The sequence below is a fragment of the Calonectris borealis genome, chromosome 6, assembly GCF_964195595.1.
Source record: "Calonectris borealis chromosome 6, bCalBor7.hap1.2, whole genome shotgun sequence".
Classification (NCBI taxonomy): Eukaryota; Metazoa; Chordata; class Aves; order Procellariiformes; family Procellariidae; genus Calonectris; species Calonectris borealis.
The window spans coordinates 10,988,234-10,998,499 of NC_134317.1; the positions used below are offsets into that span (position 1 = coordinate 10,988,234).

Below are 10,266 nucleotides of genomic sequence, written 5' to 3' on the forward strand. Positions count from 1 at the left end.
TCCAGGGATAGGATGTGAAATACCCACTTAAACAATAGAGAAAAGGGACTTTCTAAACAAAATAATGAAACTGGCAATATACCAAGAACTCCAAATTAAAACAGCTGAACCAAAAATACATCTGAGGTGCTTTAAAGGTCATTTACCATGTTGTTATGATGTAGGTAATGTATTTTTCAGGCAGAAAAAAAATCTTATTTTTCCTTTTAAAGTACTGAGCTCTTTTTATTGTAAAACACTGTTTTCACAGACAATTTTCCAAAATAATCTTGAGGAAATTTTCCACAATTTGTCTTTTCCTCAGTCAATTCTGTTATTTTATCTGGAAAAGACAGAAAATATAATTGGCTTGTTTTGTTATGAGACAGCAAAGATAAACTCATTTTTCCATTTGAAGAAGGTGCACAGTTCTAGCAGGCTTCATAAATCCAGACATCTTTACCAGAAGCTATCTGCAGCCAAGCAAGAGCAGAAACAAAGAGCTCATAAACTGTTAGTAACTTTCTATTAACACAACTGTTACAATCGTCCTCAGTGACTTCAGTAAAGAGCGAATCTGAAAGTACCAATTCAATTCTGATATTATTTACAGTCAAGTCTAATACTGGTTTGTATTTTATATTTGGGGAAACTAAATTAAGTACAACATATTAAAGCAATTTTGTGTTTGCAACAGAAGTACCATCCCCAAACCATCTTTTCCTCAATGAACCAGCTTGGCAGATAACTATGTATCTACTAAAGGATCCAAGTATGACGGGGAGCAGTGTTAGTTTGAAAAGTAACCACTTTAAGTTCCTCATTCTACAAAGCTTTTTATGCACGTGTTTACTCATGTGAGCCTTACTACAGGCTTTTGCAGAAAAGTATTATCATGTTCAGCAGGATACACCCCACTATTAAAATTTTTTTTTTAAAAATTGCTAAAGTCATTAGGATGACTCACATGTTTTAAAGGCAGATCTATGCTTAAGACTTTTGCTAATTGGGGGCCAAATTGCCTAATGCTTTGCAGGATTGAGCCTATGTTACAGAAAGCGTAAGTCACGTGAGGGTTTTGCCAGATGGGAGTTGGTGTCTTTTGTCTGGCCCGAGCCTGCATTTGCTTAGCACGGTTACGTGCAAGCAGCATTTGTTCAGTTCATGCAGCAAAGGAGACAACAAGACCTGCTTGTGCTTTTTGAGCCAAAAATACATAAATATTGTTAAATTTGGAACTTAGAAGTGGAAGGGTGTAACAGCAAATGCACGTGATGAGTCTGAACGCTGTGATACAGAAATGCTGTTTAACCTGTGGAATAAATAGCCCAGGATGTTCATAAAACTATTCTATCATCTGATGAACCTAAGATGAAAGGGATGTGGCAAGCATCACGTCTGCTAGCTTGGATAACATGTTCAGAAAGCAAAAAATGTTGCAGACCACAAACCCACAAAAGAAGTTTTAACAACAGACCTTGCAAAAATTTGCCGTGTTGCGAAAGCAGAAAATCCCAATTCAGTGTTTGATAGAAATATAATCTAATAATGTATACAACTTTGAAGAGAAACAATTAAACAAAGTATTTTGCGGGACGAGAGAAAGAAAAAGGTCAGAATTACAATGCAAAGTACGAAAACTAAAGTAAACATGTTGTTCAGAACACTCACTCTTACTAGAAACAGTGTTACAGAAAACACCCCCAGCCAAATCATAGCAGATATATATATATATTTGTAAAGGAAACATAGAAAGCCCTCACGAAATTGTGTAGAGATTAAAATAATGAGACAATCTGTATAGGCAACGGATTTGTTCAGAAATGCAAGCTGGAAGAAGGGTGAAGTTACAATAACTTCTACCACCCCATGCTGGAGAAGAAGATCCTTCCAACTCCTTTCGGCTAGAAAGGGAATGGGCGAATTCTGACCCCGGCTACGTACAAGGGAGGCCCAGAACAACGACCCCTGAGTCCATCCACTGGAGCCTGTGGAGTCACTGCAGACCTCTCCGCTGGAATTGAAATCACAATTTGGCTGTAAAACAAGAGTTTCTGATGACACAGCAAAACCCAACTTCCTTGGGCATTTTTTTTAAGTGGTTTGTGACAGAAAAAAAAAAAAAAAAAGTAAAGCAATCAGCAATTCATTAGATGGCAAAACATAAGAGAGAAAAAGAGCAAGGGCATAAAACTTTATGAGCAGAGACGTTTTTGCTGACGGTACAGGTAAAGATACATAAGGTTAAGTACGCTGGTAACAGATAAGGGTGCGCACACAGCCCGAGGTGAGAGGCGGCAACCGCAGCGGGCAAGGAGAGCCGGTGCCCGAGCGGCCTCGGAAACACAAACACCGGGAGCAGAATCGGCTGGGCAGCTGCAGGGGAAGGGCGGGACGGGGTGTTACCGTGTTCCCCGGCTGGGTATGGCTGTGCACAGCCCTGCAACCCCGGGAACCGTTCCTGCAGCGGTGCGGGGGGGCTCCTTTGCAACGCGCTCCTGGTGAAGTGCAATGCCCGCCTCCCACAGGGCTGCGGGCCCCGCGGGTGGACAAGCAGGTCTCGGGCTTGTTCCCCGTCCTGTGAGGGCCTGGCACCGAGGCCATAAACGCTGCCTCGAGAAACAAACCCTGAGCTCTCCGGCAGCCGGTGATGCGCAGGCACACGGGGAGGGGGTGAAGCTGCAGCTCGGCGGGAGGAACCGCTGCCGCTCGGGACACCGTCTCCCAGGGCGGTCGTGCTCTAGACAGGGCACGGATAAGCCTGTGCCCCGGGCGAGGGCAGCGCTGCCTTTCCCCGCTATGCCGGGCCCGCCGCGGGGGAGCGGAGCAGCCCGGCTCGGCTCGGCCCGGCTCCGCCCGTCGGGGCCGCGCTGCTGACTCAGCCGCGGGGGGGCCCGGAGGGCGCCCCGGCCCCGCGGGCGTGGCGGGCGGCCCGCCGCCCTCCGGGGACATAAAAAGCCGCGGCCGGAGCCCGCCCGCGTCTTTCGGCGCTGCCGGCAGCATGACCGCCATCGGGGTGCAGGTATGTCGCCGGCCGGGCCGGGGACACGGGGGAGGCTCCGGGTACCGGGGCCGCGCACCACCCCGCCGTGGGGCTGTTGCTTCGGCTTGTCCCTTGCGCGGCCGGGATGGCCCGACCCTCCCCGGAGCCGCGGGGCGCAGCCGGCCGGATCCCCCCTTCCCGGACCGACAGCAGCTCCCCCGGCTCGGCGGCTCTCCCCTCCCCACCGGCGGGGCTGCAGCCGCCCTCCCCGCCGCACCTGGCTCTCCGGGCACCATCGCCAGATTGGGGTGGAGAGAGCTGCGGGGTGTTTGGCTTGTCTTTTAATTAAATTTTGGGCCCTCTTGGAGAGTTTCGAGGAGGAGAGGGGGCGTGCGTTGCCCACGCGGGTTCTTGGGGGCTGCAGCCGGAGACACCCCCCCCAGCCCCGGGGAAGCCGAGCCGTGCCGCCTCCCGGGTGAGGAGCCAGGTCCGGAGCGCTGCTGCTGCCGGCGAGAGGAGGAGAGCCCGGCTGGCTGCAGCCCAGGAGGGCTGTGGGAAAAGAAGGGCAGTGCTGGTAATTGGGTGCCCTCCCTGCCTGCTTCTGCTGCCTCCCCCGTCCCAGCTGTCAGCCTCCATCCTCCCAGGAGCCGGCGGTTTCCTCCAGCCCTGCCAGAGCAGGAGGCTGTGCCGCGGAGGCCGTGGGGCAGGGATCCTGCTCAGCCCGGAGCCTTTGTGATCCCGAACCCAGGCCTTGACGTGGGAGCATTGTTCGTGCGGCTGGGGAACCGGGAGAGCTTCACCCACCCTTCCTTTCTCCTGGGTACAGCCTGTAACTGCACTGCCTTCCCCTGTGAGAAGGGCTTTGATGTGCACAAGCAAATAGCTTCAAATACTGAAGTCCCACAGCTTTGTCCCTCTGATTTCATTTCAGTCAAAAGCAGTGCTGTTAACTCAGATGTTTTTCTTCCCCCCACTATCCTTTAAGGCGCAGAGGCTGCTGGCACACCGGAGACTGCAGAAGTCCTTCTTTGAGACACTCATCAGGAGCCTGATCATCTTGTGCGTGGCGATAGCGGTGGTCTTGTCGTCCATCTCCGTCTGCGATGGCCGCTGGCTCTTCGCGAGGGGGCAGCTCTTTGGACTGTGGCACTTCTGCACCGTTAGCAACGGCAGCGTCCTGAAGTGCGTCACTGACCTCAGCCTGGCCAACGTGGAGGGTTTGAGCGTGGGGGTGATTCCTATAAGAAGCATGGTGTCCTTTGCTGTTGTGATCGCTATATTTGGCCTGGAGCTCCTGATGGTGTCCCAAGTCTGCGAGGATGCCAACGCAAGGCGGAAGTGGTCGATGGGCTCGGTTCTCATCCTTGGCTCGTTTTTGCTGTCGGCCACTGGAGTTCTGAGCTTCTCCATCCTCATGAAGGATCACCTCACCTTCACGGGCTTCACGCTGACATACTGGTGCGAGTTCATAGCTGCCTTTCTCTTCTTCCTTAATGGGATCAGTGGACTTCACATCAACAGCCTCACACACCCCAGGAACAGGGTGGGCAAAATCTAGGTGCAAAGGGTGTACCTCCGCCTTTGTGTAATCAGCTTTGCCAATTAGACTGGAAAAAAGGGAGTCTAATGAAGTTTGAAAAGGACACGGTGTCTTAAATGGTGTGCGAGGAGGGGGAAGCATGAGTCAGTCTTGATGCCTGTAGAAGACATACCCACCCACTGGTCAGCGGGGAGGGCTGCGCAATACGAGCAAAGCAGAGACTGAGACTGGCTGCCGCTGAAATGCGTTTTTCTGGAGAAGTGGTTTAAAGAAGAGGGCGTCTCATTAAGCATGCGGAGGGGTGGCAGACTGCGATCTACACATGAGCTCAGTTTTGAGGCTTACACAAAGCCTGTACTGCTGTGGATTTGGTGTTGCTGGGCTTTTCCCCATACTCTGGAGCCTGTGAAGAGTGTGACACAACTTTGGTGTGTCTCATGGTTTTGCTCTGTCTCAGGGACAGATGGTTTTTGCCTGGCCATGCTCACTGGCATGGGGTACTGAAAATCTTCACTGGATCTCACTCCTCCATTTCTCTTTCAAAAGAGAAGGCACACAGATCTTGATCTGGTCACCAGTTTTGCTTCCTGCTGGAATGTCCCCTGTATCTGTCCTTTCCTCTGTGAGTTTTTCAGGGACACCACTGTAGCTGCCTGTAGGACACGTGCCAATAAGTCACCCACACTGACTCCCTCACAGCCCTCGCAAAGTTCACTGTAATGGGGCATTGTTCTTCCTGGTTTCTTTTTTGTCCCTTTGGGGCAAGAAGGACAAGCTCTGCAGGGGTTTTAGGTGGGTACTGTGGGTGGGCAGACCATGCTGAGACCACTGCACCTTCTGGGGTGTGTTTTGGTTGTCAAGAGTTTCCCACTGGGGCAATGGGAAATCTGCTCATCCTGTAGCTGAGAGTCTCCTGCAGCATTTCTTCTGGGAGGAGAAGGCTCTAGATCCTCCTGACCAGACCAAGTCCTTTTTTTCCCCTGATTAACAGTGGGAGGAGAAGAAGCCCAAGATTGCCTAAGAAGGGGCTGATGGGAGCAGCTCTAATCTGTCACAGATGATGGAAATCCAAAGAGACTTGGCCAAAATTATATTAAGGCTGGTCTTCCTCCTGCCAATGCCCGAGTCAAGATCTCTACAATCGCTGCAGCTTTGACGTTCCCTGTGGTGTCTCATGTAAAATGAGAAAAGACCTCAGAGGTTGGCTTGCCCCACATGTGTCCTCCCTGCCCAACATACAGCACTCCATTGACCACAGATAAAAATATCTTCAGAGTATTTCAGGGTCTCTGGTTTAATGTTTATTTTGTATCCTCTGGTAAGACTGCTTGTATTTTTGTGTTAGGACAAATGTTTCTACATGTTTCATCTCTGTAGCTTGTCCGATAGCTGTTGAGCAAGGTTTTCATTTCCTGTGCAGCAAGTTTGACACAATTTTTCACCTGAAGCAAAAGCATCGTAGCACAAGGGCCAAGAAGGCTGTGTAGGCGAGCCACAAGTAAACAGCTTTGTCTAAGGATCATAAGTCCTGCCTGAGCATACATCCACACTTGCTGAACTGTAGATTCACTTGCCTTCATGAGGACAGTCTCTGTTCCTTCTCAGATTTCCATAACTTTTTAAGACAACGCTCCTAAGCCTGTTTTGCAATGTGGTTTCAGACCAGGCTTGCTCTGGACAGTGCTGGTTGTGCTTTTGCGCATGGATCTGCCCATCTTTCTGGTGAGATAATGCACAAAGCAGTGCTTGCCAGCCAATTCCTGAGGGTCTTGCAATGTTTGGGGCTCTGTCAGGGCTTCTTGACTCGCTCTCAAGGACAGGGACTTGCGCCCTTAACGTGCCTCTGGAAACCTGCGCTGTGATTGTGTCTCTCTTTGTGAAGGTGCTTTTGATTTGCTGAATTGCACTGTTGAAGACACGCTAGTGGGCTGAACTTGCAGATGCTTGTGTGAACAGTACGGTTGGCTTTAGCAGAGACACTTACCCCAGAGACATTCTGCAAGGTCCGGCCCCAAACTGTTGCACTTTGGTGTTACCAGGTGGTAGAGTGCCTTAACTAACCAATAAACCAGTTGTGGTGCCTAGGGGTGCCCATGCCAGGCAGGACAGTTCCCCTACACTGGGTCAAGGGTGTCTAGAAACATGGATGTAACTTCAGAGTGCCTTCTTGGTGACATCCAAAACTGGAAATCAAGGAAATCAATTCTTCATGTACTCCCCTTCGTGCTAGTGGGAGGCTGTGCCCCCAGCCCTTTCTCTGGGGGAAGGCAGCCGTAGCCAGACTGAGTCCCAGGCTGGTGCCTCTCACTCGGCTTAGAGGGAGGCAGTGGACAATTGGCCATTGAGTTCACCCAAGACTTGGTGCAATTGTGAATGATTTTAGGATGCCCTCTGCTAGCTGAAGAAGAGCCCTTTTGTTGGGGGTAGGGAATCCTCTAGGGAAAATACAGTAACTTTTTTTCCAACTGGCTTTGTATAGTACTGCTTGACTTACTAATGCTGGGAGAAGATGTGTTTTGATGGCTAATACTACAAAACAAGGTTGATTGTCTTGGAGGCATGCTTATATACAGCAACCTGTGCAGCAATAGGTAACTTCATTTTCTGAAGCCTGTGGAAGTGTCAAGCAATATTCCTGAAGTTTGTTAAATAAATTTCTTTGAAATAAGATAACTGTAATTCTCTCTTTTAATATTTAGATATTGGGGTGCAGATTTAAGGGAATGAGTGGGGTTTATGTAATCTCCCAGGCGCCAATTCTGTGTGTTTACCCAGCTAGACCGATGAAGAAACAACTGCTTGGCACTTTGCCGAGCTCCGACCAAGGAAGCTGAGGCCGCGTAGCTGCTGCACACTCCCCTCTCCCCTCCAACGTGTCCACACCAACCTAAGCAGCCAGCATGGCTTTCTTGTCTTGCAAAACAAGAGGGGCAGTCAGCTGTGCTGCTTTGTGGTAATTAGAGATAACCTTGTAGGCTTTTAATGATTTCCTGCTGTTGCATGCGCTCTGTTTACCAGCTAAAGAGCTCTTTCCTGTGTCCTTCACCTCCCTTTTCCCACACCGCACCCTGTGTATGAAGCATCCTTGCTCTTTTCCCCAGCTTTGCTTATTTGGCCTGCAGGAGTAGTATCTGAGCACAAATGTATTTATACAGTTTTTCCCCAAGCTTGCTGTACTAACAGGTTTAGTTAAATGTCAAGGAAAACAGATTTCCAGCTTCACCACTGAATTAGTTTATGTAAGCTCAAGTAAGTTAATTAGCACCTGGTGTTCTCTTTCTGACGGGAGAGGCCATTGGCCTCTCTCAGATGGTTTAATATCTCTTAAAAGCAGGATAATGAACATCACCTCTTGTTAATGAGCTGTTTAGACTTGCTCAGTTACTAACTTTAATTGGAAACTTGTGCACAAACCATTACTTGTGGATAAGAATAAGGAAATAATGGTACAGGGCATGCTGACTAGGGAGATATCCTGGACTGTTACTGGTATTTTGATTTTAAGTCTACAGTACCTTCATCAGCTGTGCTTGGAGGGACACCTGGTTTGGAGGTTGAGCTTTGCTGGCTTTTGTGAGTCAGGGGAAGGTGATTACAGGAAGATGACTGTCCTCACCTGCCTTCTCTTTCCCTCTGCTGGGGCCTATGGTAAGCAGGTAATAGCCATTCTTCTAAACCTTCCACATCAGCTTGCACATGTAAGAAGGGCCTCGTTTCTGGGTGAAAGAACAGTCTGCCCTGGGGGTGTCCTGGGTGTTGGCTGGATTCCTGGGGCCTCTCACCTTCGCGTGGATCCAACCCCTCTGAACTGGCACTACCCCCTTCTGAAACAGTTCACTTCAGCTCCCCCGATGCCTAGCAAGGCGTTGCACAATGTAATTATTCACTGCACAACAATACTGCTTCTTGATTCTGACAGTTGTGCTGGGAACTTCCTTGTTGCTGCGTTGGGAGAGAAAATCCATTAATCGCTTCCTCTTAAATTCAGCCTTAGGTCTTAGACTGCTGATGTTCAGGCTGCTGGAGCTGCTGCCTGCACCGCTGGCTTGCAGAGCTGCAACTGGCTTCTCGGGCGACCTGGAGTGACTAGCCAGAGGCTGTCACTGTCAATGATAACTACTTGTCTGAAAGATGGTACTCAAGTCCTATTTATTGATAACAAATGCCTGTTTTACATTGAATGCTGAGGAACAAGTATAGAGAAAGGGAAGTCGGTGAACTCTGAATATGGAGGTTGTGTTCAGCCTGTGTCAGTTGTTTCAGGCCACTGACACTGGAGTCTGCGTGCCTGGTACCCGTTCATCTCCCACTTTTTGCATTGCTCACTGAGCTTTACTTCCCTGTTCCTCTTCACCTGCTTATAAACATGTCAGCGTTCCCGGAGCTAAGTAGCTCTTTTATACAGTATTCTTCAGTACAGTTAATCAAGAGAGATCCCCAGCAGGGAAGGGTGCTTTTGCATCGCCTGTGCAGAAGACGGGTGAGGTGCCCACCACCATGGTGAGGTTTGGCAACAACTTTCTACATCCAGGTCACAGCACCGTAACACCTGGGGCCACCTACTTCTGGCACCTGCCCGCGTGGACTTGCTCTTCCCAAAGAGCCGAGGACTCTGAATGCCAGCTGACATCCAAGGGTTTTTATGGAGCCTCAGCTCTTCATACAAACCAGGCCAGTGCTCGATGCCTGAAGCAAACATAATACAGAATCTGGGAATACTTCCTTTTTTTTGTTATTTCAGGCAAGTCAAATAAAACTAAAATGGCCATGTAAAACAATAACTTATGCTAGAATTTTTTTTTTAATACAAAAAGCAGCAGCGTTTTTTTTCAGGGCATGTGGTTTGCCCTTGTTTCACCGGGACTCCTGTACAAATAGGCATCACGCTCAGACTGGGCTCCACCCGAACTTGTGCCATCAGTGCTGGTCCCAACTACGCACTGCAGGGCTGAGCTCTTACACTGGCTTGTGAGAGAGCCAGTAATTGCATCAGATCTAATTAATTACATGTTATTGTATCTCTGAATCTATATTTCTTCATTTATGCCAAAAGAAGGCACTTGCATTTAAAACAAACATCTGCTTTGGCTTGACTGATAAATGTTTAATTCTCAGACAGGGAACATACAATTTGTTTCACTCTTCTTGGTCTTATTTGCAGGCCAGAGAGAAAATTAGGCTAATGGTTGTATCTTTTCAGAAGTATCTGACTTGCTAAATGCACTGGGACAGAATGAACCCCCAAGAACGTTGGAGGCTCTGCTTGGCTTGGGTAAGTCAGCGAGAAGTGAGATCTTTCACCCAAACATGCATGGAGGGGCTTTCATTTCTCCCTCGGTCACGGGACTAATCCTGCTTCTGCTCCTCCTTCTACTTGCTTTGGCTGAGTTTTAAAGGACAAAGTTGACTCAAAACCTTGCCATTTCAAAAAAAGTAAGTTTAAAATTAATTCCTGGAAACCCTTGCCAGTTCACTGCTTTGTATTTGATTTTTTTTCCTGTTTTTAAATAGGTTCAACTCTCCCGCTCTGGGTGCATCAGCAGGCAAAGCCGACCGGGCAAGGGAGGCCAGAGCAAACCTCCTGGCCCTTCTGCGCCTGGCTGCCGCCAGTGGTGCTGCTGCCTGCAGTGCCTGCTTCACCGGCGGGATACAGGCTGTGCGGTCTAACTGTCGGCACCGGCAGAGAAAGAAAAACATTTTTCCCGAATCTCGGGGTTTGAAACAGTGCTAATAGCATTCAAAAACCTGATTTTGCACAGGTAAT

The 10,266-nt window shown here is 49.1% G+C and overlaps 1 protein-coding gene across 1 annotated transcript; it reads left to right on the top strand.

Annotated features, from left to right (window-relative positions):
* The first annotated feature begins 2,977 nt into the window (after positions 1-2,977).
* On the top strand, positions 2,978-7,169 carry TMEM37 (transmembrane protein 37). Its single transcript, XM_075152788.1, has 2 exons — positions 2,978-3,001; positions 3,948-7,169. The coding sequence occupies exons 1-2, from the start codon at positions 2,981-2,983 to the stop codon at positions 4,518-4,520; spliced, it is 594 nt and encodes a 197-aa protein (XP_075008889.1). The 5' UTR covers positions 2,978-2,980; the 3' UTR covers positions 4,521-7,169.
* Positions 7,170-10,266: the final 3,097 nt, after the last annotated feature.

Excerpts from the sequence above, each read along its gene's own strand:
- TMEM37 (XM_075152788.1), top strand. The coding sequence starts at position 2,981 with ATGACCGCCATCGGGGTGCAG. Across the intron at positions 3,002-3,947 it reads TGACCGCCATCGGGGTGCAG|GCGCAGAGGCTGCTGGCACA; the intron begins GTATGTCGCCGG and ends CTATCCTTTAAG.